This window comes from Oculina patagonica, chromosome 9 (genome assembly GCF_052425735.1).
Source record: "Oculina patagonica isolate OP01 chromosome 9, crgOcupat, whole genome shotgun sequence".
NCBI classification, from domain to species: domain Eukaryota; kingdom Metazoa; phylum Cnidaria; class Anthozoa; order Scleractinia; family Oculinidae; genus Oculina; species Oculina patagonica.
In genome coordinates, this window is record NC_135766.1 from 26,513,817 (window position 1) to 26,533,100 (window position 19,284).

A 19,284-nucleotide genomic window follows, 5' to 3' on the forward strand; every position below is an offset into this window, starting at 1 on the left:
CTCCCCGTATAGGCTATTATAGGGAGTGCCCCTAGGAAATAGCGTTACGGACAAAAAATGGCTAAAACGTTCTGCTTAAAAAGCTAAAAACGTTTTTTAGAAAGCTTTTTCTCTTTAGTTAGTTAATTGTTCTTGTAGTATTGAATAAATTGTTGTATGGTGTATTGGGTCTGATGCGCCCTATAAAAATGTAATTATTATTAATATTTTATTTTATTTATAAAGTAAGAAGTAAGTAAGAGATAAATACCGAGAACGGAGGTATTAAGCGCAGATAGTTTTATTTGACATGTTGTTGTCTATATTAATTTTTACTGTTTAATGCACGTTTTTTCGACGTTTTTGCTTGTTTACAAGCAAAAATGGTAGAATAGGGGTTAGTAGACAAAATTTGGATCCACATATTTGTAAACTCTCAAGGGACTTTTTTAATTTCTCAAGGGACTGTTTTAATTTCTCAAGGGATTACTTTCCGCTGTGGGTGATCACTTGCGATTTCGTGGAAAAAACGTGACTTGTCACATTTACAAACGTTATATAACAATTTTAAAAGTGACATGTCAGCTTTCTTATCTCAACGCACGTGTGTCTGAAAGGCGATCTATAAAAAGCGTCGCACAAACAATGGATTGCGTAACTAAAACACGAATAAATAATCACTAGCACTTACATCGCGTTGAGAGCAATGTTGCATGAATCGGCTTTACAACATGCGATAGTATCTACGCAGTTCGAGTGGAATTTCAGTCAAAGACAGCAAAATTCTTTCGTATTTCATCTTCAAATATAATTCGAAAGCATTCACTGTATATGTGGCTTTTGTTTAATCCTGGGTCTTGATATCCGACCCTCGCCGAGCCTAGACAAAACGCAGCTTGAGTGTAACGATTTGTTTACGCAATGTTTTCTCCGACAGTAGTCGGAAATATCCGGGGTTTTTTTCGTGCTTTTTCATGGAGCAATCGTAACGATACGGCCTTGAACACATTGAACGGCGGTCTACCTATAACAATTCAAATATAGCGTCGCAAAAACAAAGCGTCGAACGCATATTTTGCTGTTTCATTTGCTAATTTCGCTGCCGTAATCGACTGCCTCGAAAGGTCCTTGCAGTTTTAAAGTATAGAATTGTCAGATCTCGCTGAAATTTGCACTGTTTATTTGTGTAATGTTAAGGAATATGTGTATAAATACCCGGCGCGGACGAGCCATTTTTGACAAAATTATATGGCTGCATTTCCTCCGCGAAGATAGGAAATTGTTAAATTAAACTACAAAGAAACTGTAATGATAAGTTCGAAGAACAATGCACAGGATAAACCTTCGACTCATACTTCATGCAAAAACGTCGATATCTCGAAGAGACTTTGATTACTCCCAGTTATACCTTTTGAACAAACGCTGCAACATTTTCAAACCTGGCTGTAATACAATCTGACAAATGACGACTGGGGACGAGTGAGGACTTCCATATAATTTACTTTTGACGTTAACTAGCATGCAGGCCTCCGTAGCTCAGTGGTTAGAGCACTGGTCTTGTAAACCAGGGGTCGAGAGTTCAAATCTCTTCAGGGGCTTTTTTTATTCAATGTATTTAATTTCATTTATAGCCATTTTAAAAATGTAACGATATTACGAGATGCCGCTTGACTTTAAATACAGGAATTTCCATTCGTTTTTTCGACGTTTTTGGTTGTTTACAAGCTAAAAACGTAGAATAGGGGTTAGTGGACAAAATTTGTAACCACATATTTGTAAACTCTCAAGGGACTTTTTTAATTTCTCAAGGGACTGTTTTAATTTCTCAAGGGATTACTTTCCGCTGTGGGTGATCACTTGCGATCTCGTGAAAAAAACGTGACTTGTCACATTTACAAACGTTATATAACAATTTTAAAAGTGACATGTCAGCTTTCTTATCTCAACGCACGTGTGTCTGAAAGGCGATCTATAAAAAGCGTCGCACAAACAATGGATTGCGTAACTAAAACACGAATAAATAATCACTAGCACTTACATCGTTTAAAAATTACAAACGTCAAAAATAAACCATACCAAAAAACTCGCTCTTTTCAAAGATATTATTGAAGTTAAAACAAATGCAAGAGATGGGGGCTTCTTTTAGCTTAGGAGCGGTTAAAAATTAGGCCAAATTTGGTCGCTACATGCAAGCGCAACTCTATTTCGTCATCAGCCTAGGTCGTTAGGGACGTGACCTCGCGTTGACAGGGAATGACAGCAATGTTGCATGAATCGGCTTTACAACATGCGATCGTATCTACGCAGTTCGAGTGGAATTTCAGTCAAAGACAGCAAAATTCTTTCTTATTTCATCTTCAAATATAATTCGAAAGCATTCACTGTATATATGGCTTTTGTTTAATCCTGGGTCTTAATATCCGACCCTCGCAGTGCCTAGACAAAACGCAGCTTGAGTGTAACGATTTGTTTACGCTGCAATTATATTTTGCTGTTTCATTTGCTAATTTCGCTGCCGTAATCGACTGCCTTGAAAGCCTTGCAATTTTAAAGTATAGAATTGTCAGATCTCGGTGAAATTTGCACTGTTTATTTGTGTAATGTTAAGGAATATGTGTATAAATACCCGGCGCGGACAAGCCATTTTTGAGCCAGTTTTCTCCGACATGACAGTAGTCGGAAATATCTGTATTTTTTGTGGAGCAGTCGTTACGCTACGGCCTTGAACACATTGAACAGCGGTCTACCTATAACAATTCAGATATGGCGTCACAAAATGACAAAAACAAAGCGTCAAACGCATATTTTGCTGTTTCATTTGCTAATTTCGCTGCCGTAATCGACTGCCTCGAAAGGTCCTTGCAATTTTAAAGTATAGAATTGTCAGATCTCGGTGAAATTTGCACTGTTTATTTGTGTAATGTTAAGGAATATGTGTATAAATACCCGGCGCGGACGAGCCATTTTTGACAAAATTATATGGCTGCATTTCCTCCGCGAAGATAGGAAATTGTTAAACTAAACTACAAAGAAACTGTAATGATAAGTTCGAAGAACAATGCACAGGATAAACCTTCGACTCGTACTTCATGCAAAAACGTCGATATCTCGAAGAGACTTTGATTCTTTTCGTAAAGCCAAAGACTGTGATCAATCTCTGTCACAGTCCCGGGGGGGAGTACTCGAAGTATACATGACAGGGAGGCCCGACGGAGCTTCATATTGCAAACCAAAAAAGTACACAAGTATGAAATTTTAGACCCAAAAATACCAGACATCAAAATTTCCAACCCCAAAAAATACAAGACTTAATATGAATATGAATCAAATTGGCTATAAGCCACTAAACTCGGAAAAGTTATAAAGAATCGAAAACTACAAACTGACAAATAAAGGTTTGCTAAAACAAATGATGTTAAACTTTCCACACTTCAGTTCAATTCACTTAGTTTGATTGTCATTTTAAAGCTGCTATTCGAAAGCAGGCCGAATGGCCAAGAGATAAAGTTCCCAACCGTTGCAAATTGATTTTTTTCTTTTTATCATTCCTTTTTGTTTTTTGAAGGTTAGGCAAATTAATAATATCATTGGCTATAAGCCGAGCGTTTTTTTTCCAAATCTCACTAAGAACTGGTCAAAACTCAAGGAAATTGGGGGTTTGGCTTATAGCCGAGTATTTCCGCGGAAAAAAAATTCGATGTACAAGAAAAGAGTTGAATTTGAATGTTCAAAATATTCATCTAGAAGCCCAGCGATCATCAACAAACGAAACTTGACAAGCGTTTAATTTGTAATTTATTCTTGGTCATTAGCTTTTATTTTAGTGGCGGCTCACCTAAAAAAATACGTGACAGATCCCTTGACCGAAAAAATACCGAGCGCGTAAATTTCAACTCAAAAAATACGTCGGACCCCCCGTTATGTATACTTCGAGTACCCCCTCTCTCACAGTCTTGTATCGTTTCAAGAAATTGGAAATAGCGCTACACCACGCAATCTACTCTTTCCAAAGAATCACACGACAAAGTTCTTTAGAGCAAAGTTCTCAACTAACTGGCCTCTGTAACTCAGTGGTTAGAGCACTGGTCTTATAAACCAGGGGTCAAGAGCTGGCTCGTCCCCAGTAGCCCTGGAGTCTCTCCTAAGAAAAAATAGCAGGCGCGGGGAATGACGGGAAGAACCATCCTTCGCTGTATCGCAATCTTCTCATAAGAGAAGACTGGGACGAGTCAGTCTCAAGAGTTCAAATCTCTTCGGGTGCTTTGTCTTTTCTCCTTTTTCTTACTTTTCTTGTGTTGTTCGTTCAACTTAGTGCGAGCCAAGTGGAAATGGAATACGCTGGACGAAATTGATTTTGAAAATATCTTTTTTTACGGTTCAGCAGTCAAGAATCTTTGCGCTTGTTCAAAATTAACGAATATTCCCTTGGCAATATTTGGACAAGCACTACCCAAATGGTTCTTCTCAAAACACTCCAGAATGTCTTCCAAATCTTCAGGCTTTTGTGGTTTCATTTCTCTTGTTTCATCAACAAGAGCTTCTTCTTGTTTCTAAAAAGCAATGTAGTTTATTTTTTTAAGTATAAAGTTAGCTGCAATGCAACTTTCATGCCCCATGGATTTATACCCTCTAGCAACCTTTTTAAATCAAAGAGATAATAATAATAATAATAATAATAATAATAATTATAATAATAATAAAAATAACAAATATTGTTATAGCGCCTATCCAGGCCTGCTCTAGGCGCTTTACAAATACTGTATGTTAAAAAAAAATTAAAAAAAAAAAAAAACATCACTAAAATCACAATATAATAACATCGATAAAAATTCGTTAAAATTAGCTGAATAAATCTTAAAAATTAAAAATGTGCATTAAAAGTAATAAAAAGTAAAAATCGCTAAGAGTAATAAGTTTTTTTAAAAATATAAGTTTTGAGTTTTGATTTAAAAGAACTTAAATTGTCACATGAGCGGATAAAAAGAGGCAGACTGTTCCAGAGTTCAGGCGACGAAACAGCAAAAGCTCGAGACCCATACGACTTAAGGTGGAATTTGACAGGGTTAAGGCGTGAAGAGTGTGATGATCGGAGGGTTCTTGAAGGTTGGTAGAGATCAAAAGGATGCAGAGATTATACTGAATTGAAACAAACCTTGGTATGTTTTTCATCCTGCAGGAAGTAGCTGGTCATATGTGGGTTGAAGTAGCTGGCAAGAGAGACTACGCTGGACTCGGTGTGTAAGAAGTGATCACACTTGGCTAACAGCAGAATATCTATCAACACTTGAGTGCCAATTTCTTGCTCGTATGGGTCAGCGGCATTGTGCTTAAAAATGAACTTGTGGGGAGCAATTTCACTATGATATGCTTTTGCTCTGACAGCTTTAGTGAAAACAACCTGGAAAAAAACATATATACAACAGTTATTAAAATACGATAAAGGAACTTCTTTCAACAAATTAAGGAACTTCTTTATGGGAGGCGCGGTGGCCTAATTGTTGGTGCGCCGCACTCACTGTGTTGTGTTCCTGGGCAAGACACTTAACTCTTATAGTGCCTCTATCCACCCAGGTGTATAAATGGGTACCGGCGACATAATGCTGGGGGGGGGGGGTTAACCTGCGATGGACTAGCATCCCATTCGGGGGGGGGGATATTCCTAGCCGCTTAATGCTACCGAAACCGGGATAAGCTCCGGCAGAAGGGGCCGCATGGCTCGAGGCTTCCCTTAAGGAACTTCTTTAACATTCGGCATCAGCCGGCTTTTTACATTTTCGGCAGAGGAGAGATTGGAAACAAAAAAGAATTTTTAAATTTCCTTTGCATAAGCGGCGTACAAAGTTTAACTTTTTCAGTGTCGTTTACCATACCGTAATTACTCGAATAAGCACCGCCCCCGAATAAGCGCCGCATTTGTGACAAAAAAGTTACCGGTAATAAGCGCCGCCCCCGAATAAGCGCCGCAGTCCCGATGAATTAATATTCCGTTTAACTAAAAGTAGCACTATAAAGCCGCTCCAAAATAAGCCTGGGCATTTCTTTCTATCAAAAGCGATGTTTTGCAGTTTAAAGTGATTGTTTTACCGCCCGACCATTAGTTTTTCTATCCAACATTCTTACAATACGTAGTTCTGTAAATGAACTTTGCCAGGACAGCAAGCACCACTTCTCACTTCAGCAAAAGACGAATACTAACAATCAAAAGATGCTATTTTCAATTACTTTAAAATATTAATTTTTTTGCGGGGTCCAAATTTTAAATAAGCGCCGCCCTCGAATAAGCGCCGCACTTGAGGTGCAAAAAAATTAATAAGTGCCGCGGCGCTTATTCGAATAAATACGGTATGCGGCAGTGTTGGAGGAAACTGCGCACGCGCCCTTCGTTTGACCACTGTGTGCCCCGCTGTGTGAGGCTCCAGATAGGTTTCTTTCACTCAATCTTCGCGCCTTCTCTCATAACGGCTTAGACTCAGTAACAATAAGATCACGCCTCTTAGAACTTTACTCTAGTACATGTACAACACACCAACAACTTAGCATTTCAAGCCTAACACAAATTGAACAATAAACAGAAATTAAAACTCACCGTTTCTTTTCCAAATAAGGACACAAACATGTGAATAACTTCATGGTTGTCACTAGCAATGAAAATCTTTCTCTGTCGCGGCAACGTCTCAAGAATTGACCGTGCTCTCTTAACCCAACTCATCAAAGATGGCAGCCTTCTCTCGCTTGTTTCCATCCAATGATCTGTACCTCGAACGTGAACTCCTAAAACAGTGAACCCTGCCAGATATCGCTGGTAAAACATCCGTACTTTCTCCTTTATTCTAGAATTAGGTTTAACGTACTGTTGAATCAGTTTATTTACTCTCATTCGTTCCTGTGTGGTTATTATTCTGGCATTTTCGAATCCATCCACAACAGTTCGATTCTTAAAACTATTGTCTATAATTGTCCCCACATCGAGGTAATCGGGGCCGTCAAGCCTCAAAGGACAAAAAACGTTTTCAACTTTCGACTCCAATCCGTGATTAACAGGTTCAAAATACCAGTCCCACGAATTCACTGTGGGATCCCTCGAGCAAACTGAATTACAAGCTCTCCAAAACACAGTTGCTCGGTTAATCCCCAAAGCCCGACAAAAGATGATATGATCCAACGTGTAAAGGAGAAAAGACGCAAAGCCGCTGCCTCCACACTCTGCTATCGCGGGATCCACAACACAAACTGCTGAGCCAGTAGTTTTACCGCGGTTTGTCCTTGTTGCAGCAAGTAAAGGACGATTTTCTGGTTTCATTAAAGCAATCTTGAAATCATCAGCTGCTCTTTGTGATGCAGGTTGGACTTGTTTTGCCTTAAGAGATCGAGAGGTAAAATAATATTCAAGGGACACAATAAATGTCAAGAAGACGAGATACAGAATGGCACGGCGGCGAGAAATGAGAACACCTCGCCAATACATCAAAGCTATACTTAATGTGTGCGTAAATATTTCAACGCCAAAATATCAGTGCACCGTACTGAACGTAAGCCACCTATTGACTGGCTAGTCATGGGCTATGCTCTTGAACAATGCGAGCCGGTTAATAGAGATGTTTCGCATAAGACCACTCCATATGCTAATAATCTACTATTAGTGGATTTAGTAGAATTCCCCAGGAGACCAGTTTTGATTGCAAAGGAACATACACAAGCCGTTGTTTTTGTTCAAGACAATCATTTTCTTGTCAATTAAAATAAAAGCGTTCTATTTTGCGCAGAAATGCGACGGGCAAAAAAGAAAAGCAACAACAACAACAACTAACGGCTCGGCCGCTGACTCGCAGTCTTTGATAAACAATTCTTGCGAACCGTGTATGTATGCGCCCATGCATGTTTCGTGTTACCTCACACAAAATCATCTTTATTTCCGAATTCTTGGTTATATTCCCATTGGAATCATGGTTAACTTTTAATGAAAAATACTTTCAAAAAATCTTATCCTTTTTTAAGTTTACTCAACTTTACTTTGCGGGAACTCGGTTTAAATAGAGTCTGAATAGCACAACGTGCCTCTGCAACGACTTGTACAACGAGTGGCCGAAACCACCTAGGACTGTTCCAACTGCTAGATTTTTTTTTTATATAACGACTATAAATCTGCCCAACAAAGTTGTGTTCCCGGGTATTTCTGCTAAATCCACTAATAGTGGATCATTAGCGTATGGAGTGGGCTTATGCGAAACATCTCTAATACGTGTCAATCTTTTCTTCTCTCTTTTTTCGAGTCGGCCGGAATCTCGCTGCTTTGTCTCTTGGACAGATCTTCTTGTCCCCGGGTTCTTGTCGCCACTGACATTGGGAAAATAAGTCAGTCTATATCGTAATTAATAAGGACCTAGCTAAACTAGGCTTCAGCTATCCCTCTCATGTCTGATATCGTTTCATGCGTTGCTCATCTTATAGTTGCAGATCAAGACTCTCTGTATTCAAGTTTCGGGTGACTTGTGATCTGTAACTGATTTCATGTTTTAATTGTTTGAATGTTTGTTTTTGTGCCAGTGGCATCTTCAAATGAAATAATTTGACACTGACTCTTGGAAGTTCCCTCAGGGATTAAACCAAGAATGTGATTTACAATGGTTTTGTACAATGTGATTTACAATGCCCGTTTTAGTCAACCAAAGCATAGGTCCGCAGCACGTACATGAATATTCAGCCTGGGTTGCAAGCTTCAGCGATAAAGGAGCGCCCATATTATTGACAGGCTCGTGGGGTAGGAAAGGCTCCAGTCCCTCCAGGCCGCTGTCTTCTCCGTTTTTGGCTTTTGGCTTCTCGCAGACCTCAAAGCAATTTTCACTGACCTTGCATTAGGCGAATTATCAAATAGGTCAAATCCACTTTAACATTTGCTTCAGCTTCTTTTGCAGACCATCGATAGTCTTCTCTTCATTTTCGATCTCTTCACGTTTTTACGGAATTTTGAACACATGGCATTTGACTTCACTAACAAATCCATTGTGTTTTCCTGTTTCAGCCAAAATTTCCTGACTTTTCACTGACTTTGACAAGGACTAAGATCAGTTCCATCACTTTTGCAAAATTCCCTGACTTTTCCCTGACCTTAGCAACCCTGCTTTAAATTCAGATAAGGGTTCAAGCGCTAGTTGTTTGTGACATTTTACTGCCACAGTTTTCATCTCTTAAGTGTCCGTGAAAGTTAGATTCAATCAGTTACTCTCGTTACACGGAAGATTTGGTACATCGGAACTATTTTCCCGGATGAATTGAAAATTTTTTTCAGTTTTAGCAAAAACTGGAAAAATTGGGTCGTTTGTTTGACGGATCTTCCTCCCTTATTGGTGATTAAAATAATATGAAATTTCATCTGGCCTCCGTAGCTCAGTGGTTAGAGCACTGGTCTTGTAAACCAGGGGTCAAGAGTTCAAATCTCTTCGGAGGCTCTGTGATGCGAACATTTTTTTCGTGTTTGTTAAGGTTGTTAAGCCTTTTTCCTAAGACTTTTACTTTTTACACGATCTAAGTTCACGTAACTGCAGCTGACAGGACAGACCAAACAAAATGGTTTAAATTTCACGGAGAAATTTTTTCTCGAACTGAAAGTGCGTTGCATTCTAAGCGCACGAAGTTACTGAAACTTGAGGTAAACGAACGAGATCGAAAAGGGGCAGTCAAAGCTGCCTCGAATGGCATCCAATTTGTGTTGTGTTGCAGATCCCGTTTAGGAAATAGTGTTGCGGTCAAATGGTCAAAACTGGTCCCGCTTAAATATACCTATAACTGTAATGGTTCATTAATCAAGAGCAGTTTATACTTTGTTTCAAATTTCGTAAGCTGCGCAGCCAATTTTATTGTTGTCCGACTTGAATTTTCTTGTTACATGTTTAACTCCTAGCATGCAATAACCCGCCACCAACGATGCACAGCATTTTCAAACCCGGCCGCGTAATACAATCTGACTGAATGTCTACTGGGGACGAGCGAGGACGTTTATATACCTTACTTTTGACGACAACTGGCAAGCAGGCCTCCGTAGCTCAGTGGTTAGAGCACTGGTCTTGTAAACCAGGGGTCAAGAGTTCAAATCTCTTCGGGGGCTTCTTTTTAAGCTTACTGCTGTTCTTTTACTTAAAGCATGAAAGAAACGTTTTCCTTTTTATGAGGGCGAAAAACTGAAACCTCTCCTTATCTTAATTATTTTTTTCTCCTTGATTGTGGAACGAAACGCCAAATGTTGAGAGAGAGAAACTAAATGGCCTGGGTAACACCGACAACTTTCTACGAATCAGACGAATTACAACTACCAACCTCGTCCCCAGGGCCTTCTCGATGACGTGTTTTCAAAATGGCGGCTACAAAATCATTTTCATTCGAACTTCGAAATAACTGGCCTCCGTAGCTCAGTGGTTAGAGCACTGGTCTTGTAAACCAGGGGTCAAGAGTTCAAATCTCTTCGGGGGCTAAGGAGTGTTTCCTTTTTGTTTTAGTTTACTATTTGCGGAAAAAACGCAAAACACTTTGCAATTCCTTACAATGCAAGTTAAAGAGTTAATCGAAGCTCGATACTTAGTGCCCAGGGGAGGTAAGATGACAGACCAATGAAATTGAAGTTTATCACATGGTATGCAAACTTCATCAACTTGAAATAAATAAACAAGTCGTTCTCAACATAACAGTCGACGAAGTCGTAAAAAGGCTAATTTCTCTGAAATAGTGGGTCGAATTTGTAAGAGGGGCGCGCGCATATTAAGACAGGAATACTTATTAAAATAACCGGCACGCATACATGCATGCACAGGCGGTGACGCTTTACAATGATCCCAGAAATTGCATTTTTCTTATTCATTTTAATTTTTATTTGCCTTGACTACAAAACGAACCTCCAATACATTACAAACCTACAGTATGATAAGATAAATACATTAAATCATTATGAACTTCGTCATTTAGCAACAGAAAGGCCCAGGATTGATTTCCTCACCTAGTCGATACTGAAGATTGTGTGACATTTCCGTATTGAAATGGTCTGAAATGTAATGAAGTCAACACCGCTTACTAGAATCACTTCCATGCATTTATGCAACTTATCAAACAAAACATTTTAGATCAGCTAAATCAGCAATAGGGTAGAAGTTCTTTCTTAATTCTGGCTTCTCGTACAAATAGGAATACGGATACCGTCACTGTTTGTTTTTAATGGCTTGAGATAAATACCCGAATAAATATTATCAAAAGCAGTAAAATGAAGATGGCGAGTCGCGAAGGGAAAAGAAAAGAAAATTAACTTAAACTTAAATACTATCGACAACAATGCACGTCAAAGCAAACAAAGATTTCAGATAGCTCACCTTTGCAATCTAATCAAGATACTGCTGCCATCGGTCTCCCTTTTGGAAAGGTTTCAAAAGTTATGACACTAACCGGCCTTCACTCGTCAAATTCAACATCAGTCAACTTAGTCTGCCATCACGTATGCCGACTTCGAATACACGTATAACGGTAGAAAAGTTCTTTAAGCGAGCTCACAATTATCCAGTACATCATTCTCCCCTGAACCCAAAACTCTGTTTAACTGTACGTTAGAAATCAAACGCGTTTTGCCGATGGATGCTCTTAAAGTTGATTCAGTACTCATGACAATCAAAGATGGCGTACCGAAACTGAGTAAACAACAAAGTGCCTAGTTCCCAGTGCTACTCGGTTGGAGTAATCGTAACATTGCCCGTCCACGGGCCACAACATATAGGCGTCTGTCACCGCCTAAAAAATAGTTTGTTCACTTCCGCCCGCTCTGCGGTCGCTCGCTGAGTTCGATCACCAGCCACTGTTCGGGAAATGAGAGCGAGGGACTGGGAGGGACAAACAAAGAACGGACTCAAGATAGCTTGCGAGCAGGGTGCTTAATTGAAAAGACCAAATTAAACTTAAACCTACTATGAAATTGAGATTACCATATGCCTTTTAATATTTCGGGATATCTGATTGCGAACCACTAATAATAACTCTCTAATTGACGGCCTTGGGCCGCTGCTTTCTAAACTATGTGACATATTGATGGACTAATCTATACAATTTGACGAAGAATTAAATCGACTGATTTTCAATATCTCATTTCCAGCAAAAGTCAGTGTTCGCCACTCTAGAAAGATTGGGGAGACTACAGGGTCGTAACCAGGTATATGGGATCAGGGATCACAGCCTCGAGATCGGGATCATGGACCCGAGATCCCGGGTCACAAGTCATGGGATCCGGATCGGCCAATCAGATGGGATCAGAATGGAATCAGGGATCAAATGTTGCCACATTTTGGGGATCAGGAATCAAAATTTAGAGGTAAAATTTGGGATCAGTGATGAAAAAATATACCTGGTTACGACCCTGAGACTAAGCACCAGATTTCAACATAACATTACATTTCAACATTACGTGGATCGTGGTTCAGTTTCCAATGACACTGACCAATCACAGCTCAAATAAGTTAACCAAATGATCCCGGAAATCCTTGCTCATAAACGTGGTGCTCAGTCCCTGGAGTGGTCGAGTTACATGTTCCTAAGATGAACATTATTGCAGCTAAGAAAGAACATCTACAAAGTAACAGTATTTAGACAATGATAATGTCTGCAGTAAATATCGATACAACACTATATGCTTTAAACAATATATACACCAGGTCCTTGTGAAACTTGTTTTTCAGGAATAACTGGTTTTCCCTTGAGCATTTTAACAATAGCTTCAAGACTCATGGCCATTCTCAAGTCGCCATCAACCTTTAATGTCCCTTGCATGTAAGCATCAAAAGCCGCAGTCTGCCCGTAAAATATCTGCTGCATATCATCAACACTCATTGTAAGTACCACATCTGGGTTATCAACCGGCTTCTCAGTATATATTTGTCCATGTCCACTTTTAAGATCTAGATACCACGTTCCACCGTTTTCTCCAAGAATGTTAAACTGAAACATGCCACCAATCTCCTGAACGAGGCTCTCATTTAGAACACTGCTGACCAGCTTTACCAGCTGCTCAGGAGTAAGAAGACTGGGTGTGGTTTCCTTGTTTGCAGAGTGAGAAGGGTCCACTGAAGACTCAGCAGGAGTGGGGAGGGTGGGTCCACTTCGGATGCTTCCTCCTCCCATTGCTACAAGGGTAAAAAGAACAATGTCATGTAACTTTAGATTAAAAATAGGAAATGACATTGTTCTGCTACAAAATTGCAAACATTTCAGGAAAATACTGTCCTATGGCATGACAACCCTGGAAATAATTTAATGGCCTTAAGAACAATGAGAACTGTGTTCTAGGCTTTCAGTTTTATCTTAAATTTTGGTTTCTGATTGCCTCTCCCAGTGGCATCTCATAAGACTCCACACTCAAATTGCATCTGTTGAGAAAGACTGCATTTTGCAAGAAACCAGAAGCAAGGTAGCAATTTCATGTGCTCTTGAGATGCATCATCATCATCATCATTATCATCATCGTCAAATCCTTTATTTATAGACACAATAAAATCTTTTTAAGCTCAATGCTTGTGGGGTCATGTACTGTGAGGCCCTGCCAGGGGGGTTCCCGTGTCGCTTGTCTGAATTTAAAATTGCGCCGTGTTGCTGTTTTATCAAACTTCACGTCGCTGTTGATAGTAAGATTGAAGGAAAATTACTTGTCCTTGCCGAAATTTAAGTTTTCCAAAAGGGTCGTGTTTGTCGCAAATATATATTTTTTGTGCTATCGCTAATTTTTGCGCCATGTCGCTTGTCGGAATTTACCCTGGCAGGGCCTCTACTGTGCGATAAAAATTAAAATACAGAAATTATAAAAAGTTAGATGTAGGAGATGGGACAGGCATTAAAACTTTTATTTTTTGAGACATTTCATCTGGTAAGCAAGTCAGTTTAATTAGTAATTGTGTAACTGCTTTCTGTTTTAGAGCTGAACATACCTGACAACATACTAGTCATGCTAGGATCAGCAAAGGTCATATTACTAAGGTTTAAACCCTGTGATCCTCCACCAAAGAGAGCAGATAAAGCACCAACGACCTCATCAGCTTCCTTTAACACTCGCACCTCTGACCTTTAATGTTAAAACAACAAATCTAGTGATTAGGAGTGTTTCATGATGACATACATGAAGTGGTTTCCAACAACACTGATTTTTTTTTACAAATTATTCCCATAGTAAAATGCAAGCTTACATATAATTAAAACAAAATCATAACATGATTCAATTCAGCCATACAGCCACTATTAATTTATCATACTCATTCTACAGTTACATCCAAGAAAATGCAGAACACACTTACATTTCAATTCTTGTTATCTCTACACCCCAAACTGCTGAAGCTGCATTGACAACATCCTATTCAGTTTAATAAGAGAACAATTAATAATTGAATAGCTTGATGCAAAACTATGTTAAGTGACTTTTAGGATGAAAAATCGTTTTTTCCTTCAAACGTGCCCGAATTTTTGCATGTGGTCTTCAATTTAATGGAAAAACATTGTCCTTGAATTAAAATTTCTGGTTTGCACCTTGTCTTCGAGAAAAACTAGAACTATGGTCACTTTAAAACAATAACACGCGGCAAAGAGAGAAAGAGGATTAAACTTAGCAGTTACAGTAAAGTAAAGTTAGGGTCAGCTAGTGTTAAGGTTAGGGTTAAGTGTCACGAATGTTATATAAACATTGAACTTGACCGATCGACAAACTTGAGCGACTGAACAGTGAAAAGAAGTGAAAAATATATAGCAAAATGAACGAGAAATACTTAAACAAAAATGACTTACGCCGTTGCCCTTTCCTCTCGCCAGCTTCTAACCACAAATGCACTCGCCAAATGTTCAATGTTTTGTTTTCAGTCAGCAAATTTAGGCTGCTATAAAGGTTAATCCATAATATGTTTTCGCTTTTCCCCAGTTTCTCTCCGTAGTCACGCGTAACGCAATTTGATCTTGACTCACAAGCAACGATCGTTCTTTTAAACATTCAGGCCTTTTATTCCTGGAAAGGATCACAGCTTAGGGCTATTTTTTGTCGAAATGAAGCAATTTGTTGCTTTTCTTGGTAAAAATTATCCTTTTCTGTCGATTCTGTTGTGTTCTGTTGATTGAGTGAGCGTTTTCCGTCTTTGCCGTGCCGAACGAACTTTGTTTATTGTGACAATGCGTATCGAATGACGTATCCATTAAAGATTATTATGGGATATCCCTGAGTAGCTGAAATACGGGAAGTCCTATCGCCAAATCTAAGAGAATTTTTATAAGTCTAAAAGCACCTCCTTATTTCCAAACGTTCAACGCGGCAACACAAGGCAAATGAGCCAAAACTTCGAGAAAATAACGTTTTTTGGAACAGAAGTTGCTTCTAGACCTCGCCTGGCTCGATGCGCCTTCGAAAGCCAAGTTTACCGCCAGTCTTGGCAGGGCTTAGCAATCTTCAGGCAGCAACACATCTCGCTTCTTTGAGATATGCTAGTGGCTTACGGGTTTCCAGACTTAATGATGTCCTTTCACCACCAGACGGGCGCAAATATGTGTCAAATGAGCGAAAATAAGCGGACTTCTAATGCATAAGGTGAGTTTTCAACTGGTCTGATTGAAAGTCTTGTTGCCTCGGCTTCGCGCGCCAAAATAATTCAAACGTAAGCTTACGTCACTAAGTAGTATAAGAAATTCATTTCCAGATCCCGTTTTTGAGCGAGCGAATAAATTCCCCCCCCCCCCCCAAAACAAAAGGACAACGATTTTCTATTTAATCGAAGACCACACGCAAAAATTCTGGCACGTTTGAGCAAAAATTCAGGCGCGTATGAAGGAAAAAACGATTTTTCAACTTAAAAGTCACTTAGCACAGTTTTGCATCAAGCTATTCAATTATTGTGTTGTTCCAGGAAATGTCCATATCTTCCCTGTGGAAGGCTTTTCAGTTGGTTTGAATCCCCCACCAACCCACCCAACCAATCCTTAACCATTCCTCCAGAAATTCCAGTTAAGCTATATAATTTCTTCAAAATTTTTTGCCTTTTTTAGACCACATGCCGTCCAAATTTCCAAATATGACTTTCCGTGGTAACAGATATTTTCTGGAACTGCACATTTTATCTGGATACCAGATAGTATTGGTAGTTGGACTGCTCACGAATTTGATGTATGCTTAATTGTAACATATTTGCACTCTTTTCTGTTTTTAACTGTAATTAAAAAACCTTTTTTTACTTATGTTTGGCTGACAATTTTTGGTTCTTAAAAATGTGTAAAAGTGCTAAAAAATAACAAATGCCAACTGGACTATCTACAGTAGGATTATATAACTCAGGCACACCATGTGGCACAAATAGCACATGCATCCCAGGTGTCCCAGGTAGCACAAGTAAACAGGCATCCCAATAGGCTCAAGCAATCTTACACCAAAAAATATTATCTGACCATTACTTTTGTTATTGAATGGATGTGTTACCTGAACTTGCTTGTTGATAAATTTTCTGTCATGTTGAACTTCAAGAAGCTTCCTGGAAGCCAGAGAATTAACAAGTGTTGTTTGGGCGAGCATACGTAAGGAATGATTTAGGTCTTGCACTGCTGTCTTGGACAAAACTGCATCTTTGATGCTGAAGTGTACCTCTGCACCCACTGACACATACCCTCCATCACTGGTGCGTATCTTGGAAGAAATGACAACAAAATGCAAATTAACAGCAGATCACTACAACTGCCCTAAGAGGCACAGCATTTGCACCAGCTTTAGGGTCATTTTTAAGGCCTCTTATACCTGCCAACTTTTGCTGGGTCAAAGGTGTGAGATTTTTATCTGAGAGTGCCAGGATTTCCGAAGTTGATAGGACCATGTCCGAAGTTTTCTGAAGACGTCCGAAGTATTCCGAAGACGTTCTGAACATATCCCGATCCCAGTGCATGGACGTGTTTTGCTAATCACAACTTCATTCCCAATGCTTTTCTTGTCAAAACTCTGAGATTTCGGGGAAAGTATCGTCATTTACTCATTTCACATGGAGTTTTTGTTTCGCACATTGCTTTGAGTTTACACAATATTGAAAATTGTGTCGGTTATGGTTGTAATAACTCACATTTTTCAACAAGACGCGAGAAATTGGTTCGTAAGCGTGAGTTGGCGTGAGATCGAAGTTTTCAACTCGCAGGCGTGAGAGTTGGCAAGTATAGGATTAATCTCTATAAGTTTGCAAGGTACTATCAGTTGCCCTCACAACAGTTAATGTATCTGTAGTTAATCAACACTTAAGTATACTGTATGTATTTTATGAGAAAATGAACATTAAAACATACATTGCATTGCATCTGAAAGCACTGAAAAATGGTTTGTTGGTTCTAAGCAAATATTTGTGATCAATAACCAAGTTTAAAAACAGTTATTGACCTTGGTCATCAGAAAATACTGTTAAGACAGTACTGTTTTTCATGACAGTTTTTTTTTATAACAGCTTTTAAAAGCCAGAAGTACACCTATAACAACAACCATAACCGATTTAAATATAATTTTATATATTATACTGTAGTATACTTTTTTATAATTTATTTTCATTATTCCTGTGAAGTGCTTTGAACAGTATTATGACTATTATTATTATTATTATTATTATTATTATTATTATTATTATTATTATTATTATTATTATTATTATTATTATTATTATTATTATTTATACCTGTTGAGGTGGCACGCTAAAAGCCCTGGCTCTTGTGTCAACCCTTGTCCATACATCAATACAAGGGTTAATAAACACCACTCCTGAAAATAGAATTTCAATACATGACATTAATTTTAAGGATATTTATTAATAATTGGTAGTAATATAATGAATTAAAACTGACCTGGTCCCTTGGGAGGTAATAGTTTTCCCAGTCTAAAGATGACAGCTCTTTCATAATCCTTTATCACCTGAATGTGTACAAATACATTGAATTTATCAGTAATGTCCAGTTACAGGAAATATTCATACTCATTCCAAGGAAAGCAACTGTAAACTTTGAGGGGAGGGCAGTTTCAATTGCCTTTTTTAGGAAAGTGTGAAGCTAAAATGTTATTTCCAGAGGGGTGGGAGGGAATTGCATATGTTGTAGTACAATGTTACCCAGGGGGGGGGGTACCCCATAAAAAAAGTGGCAGGGATGCTCATCGGAAAAGGAAAGGCGTGGCTCAAGCTTCTTTAGACCTCTAAAAGATACCAAAACTCTGAAAATAGGATTTATATTTGTATATTTTTTTGTGTGCAACCCTAAACGAGACCCTGACAGCTAAAAATATTGCCCAAAACACCTTAAGCGAGACCCAAAATCCGAAATTTATACCCATAAGTGAGTCGACAGGCATCCTTGCCCCTGGCAATTTTACCCTTGGTACAATTTGGCAATTTGCTTTGTTTTTTATTATCATACATTTCCATACACCAGAACAAAGGAAAATACCAAATCGTACCAAGGGTAAAATTGTACCACAACAGATATTCTCAGGAAAAAAAAATTAAAATCATTGTGCATTATTAACAAAAATAATTTTGTTGCATGGCTTAACTTTAGCAGTAGTTTTTCTCCCTAAAATTAGATTGATTGCTAGAAGGATGTACTGACAGCAATAAACAGCCAAACCATCTCTTGGTTTACTCATAGTATTGAGCATGCTCAGTAGCTGTCAGCTGTACCACAAATGTAAGCAGGCATGTTTTGTTCGATATAAAAACCTTTGTCGGTCAGAAAACTCCTGGCTTCCCTTCGCTGAAGGTCAAGCGCATTTAAATCTATTCTAACAATCGAAAGGTTGTTGCGTTGGGTTGCCATATAACGACATGACCTTTGAAAGGCAGTCTCCTCTTTTTTTTTTTTGCTAATTAAACTAATGATTTCTCTTATTTGGTACAGTGTTTGTGTGATAAAGACCGAAACTTACCTTTACACAGAAGAACAGTGATATCGGAAAAGTGGCAAGTAGAAGAACTGAAGACATGAATGAAACGAAAAATTCCACGATATTCCACTCTGATGGTTTGCCTATAAAAACATTAAGTGAGAAACGGCGATCATAAAAAGCTATTTTTGTGGCTTCGAAGGCTTTGCACGAAATGCAAATTTATGACCAGCACAAGTCGTTTAAAATTAAGACACCTGCTTTATCGCTTCCATCGTAATACACTGCTACTTGATGCTCTGGTACTCGGGTATAAGTGAATGCTTTGGCCATCGATCCCTCAGACGATTTTACGCCATTTCTCTACAGACACAACACAAACAGACATCCACTTCGCATCTTCGAAGCCAAAGTTTGAGCCCCAA

General features: G+C 38.8%; 2 protein-coding genes and 4 non-coding genes across 6 annotated transcripts; 4 read left to right on the plus strand and 2 right to left on the minus strand.

The window, feature by feature from the left end:
• Window positions 1-1,504: 1,504 nt before the first annotated feature.
• Trnat-ugu (transfer RNA threonine (anticodon UGU)) lies at window positions 1,505-1,577 on the plus strand. Its single transcript has one exon. It is a non-coding gene; the product is annotated as a tRNA-Thr (tRNA).
• A 2,772-nt stretch (window positions 1,578-4,349) lies between these two features.
• On the minus strand, window positions 4,350-7,444 carry LOC144666665 (uncharacterized). Its single transcript, XM_078528056.1, has 3 exons — window positions 6,566-7,444; window positions 5,132-5,377; window positions 4,350-4,529 (listed from the first exon to the last, which is right to left on the minus strand). Exons 1-3 carry the CDS (start codon window positions 7,442-7,444, stop codon window positions 4,350-4,352), a joined length of 1,305 nt encoding a protein of 434 aa, XP_078384182.1.
• Window positions 7,445-9,352: 1,908 nt separating this feature from the next.
• Window positions 9,353-9,425, plus strand: Trnat-ugu (transfer RNA threonine (anticodon UGU)). The gene has a single exon. It is a non-coding gene; the product is annotated as a tRNA-Thr (tRNA).
• Window positions 9,426-10,008: 583 nt separating this feature from the next.
• Trnat-ugu (transfer RNA threonine (anticodon UGU)) lies at window positions 10,009-10,081 on the plus strand. Its single transcript has one exon. It is a non-coding gene; the product is annotated as a tRNA-Thr (tRNA).
• Window positions 10,082-10,371: 290 nt separating this feature from the next.
• Window positions 10,372-10,444, plus strand: Trnat-ugu (transfer RNA threonine (anticodon UGU)). Its single transcript has one exon. It is a non-coding gene; the product is annotated as a tRNA-Thr (tRNA).
• A 1,460-nt stretch (window positions 10,445-11,904) lies between these two features.
• Window positions 11,905-19,267, minus strand: LOC144664741 (stomatin-like protein 1). Its single transcript, XM_078525947.1, has 8 exons — window positions 19,117-19,267; window positions 18,902-19,002; window positions 17,830-17,896; window positions 17,664-17,746; window positions 16,439-16,642; window positions 14,286-14,341; window positions 13,923-14,056; window positions 11,905-13,124 (listed from the first exon to the last, which is right to left on the minus strand). Exons 1-8 carry the CDS (start codon window positions 19,190-19,192, stop codon window positions 12,637-12,639), a joined length of 1,209 nt encoding a protein of 402 aa, XP_078382073.1. The 5' UTR covers window positions 19,193-19,267; the 3' UTR covers window positions 11,905-12,636.
• Window positions 19,268-19,284: the final 17 nt, after the last annotated feature.

Excerpts from the sequence above, each read along its gene's own strand:
- LOC144666665 (XM_078528056.1), bottom strand. The coding sequence starts at position 7,444 with ATGTATTGGCGAGGTGTTCTCATTTCTCGCCGCCGTGCCATTCTGTAT. Across the intron at positions 5,378-6,565 it reads CCTTATTTGGAAAAGAAACG|GTTGTTTTCACTAAAGCTGT; the intron begins GTGAGTTTTAAT and ends GTTTTTTTCCAG. Across the intron at positions 4,530-5,131 it reads AGGATGAAAAACATACCAAG|AAACAAGAAGAAGCTCTTGT; the intron begins GTTTGTTTCAAT and ends ATTGCTTTTTAG.
- LOC144664741 (XM_078525947.1), bottom strand. The coding sequence starts at position 19,192 with ATGGCCAAAGCATTCACTTATACCCGAGTACCAGAGCATCAAGTAGCA. Across the intron at positions 19,003-19,116 it reads CGATGGAAGCGATAAAGCAG|GCAAACCATCAGAGTGGAAT; the intron begins GTGTCTTAATTT and ends ATGTTTTTATAG. Across the intron at positions 14,342-16,438 it reads TTATCAACAAGCAAGTTCAG|GATGTTGTCAATGCAGCTTC; the intron begins GTAACACATCCA and ends TAAACTGAATAG.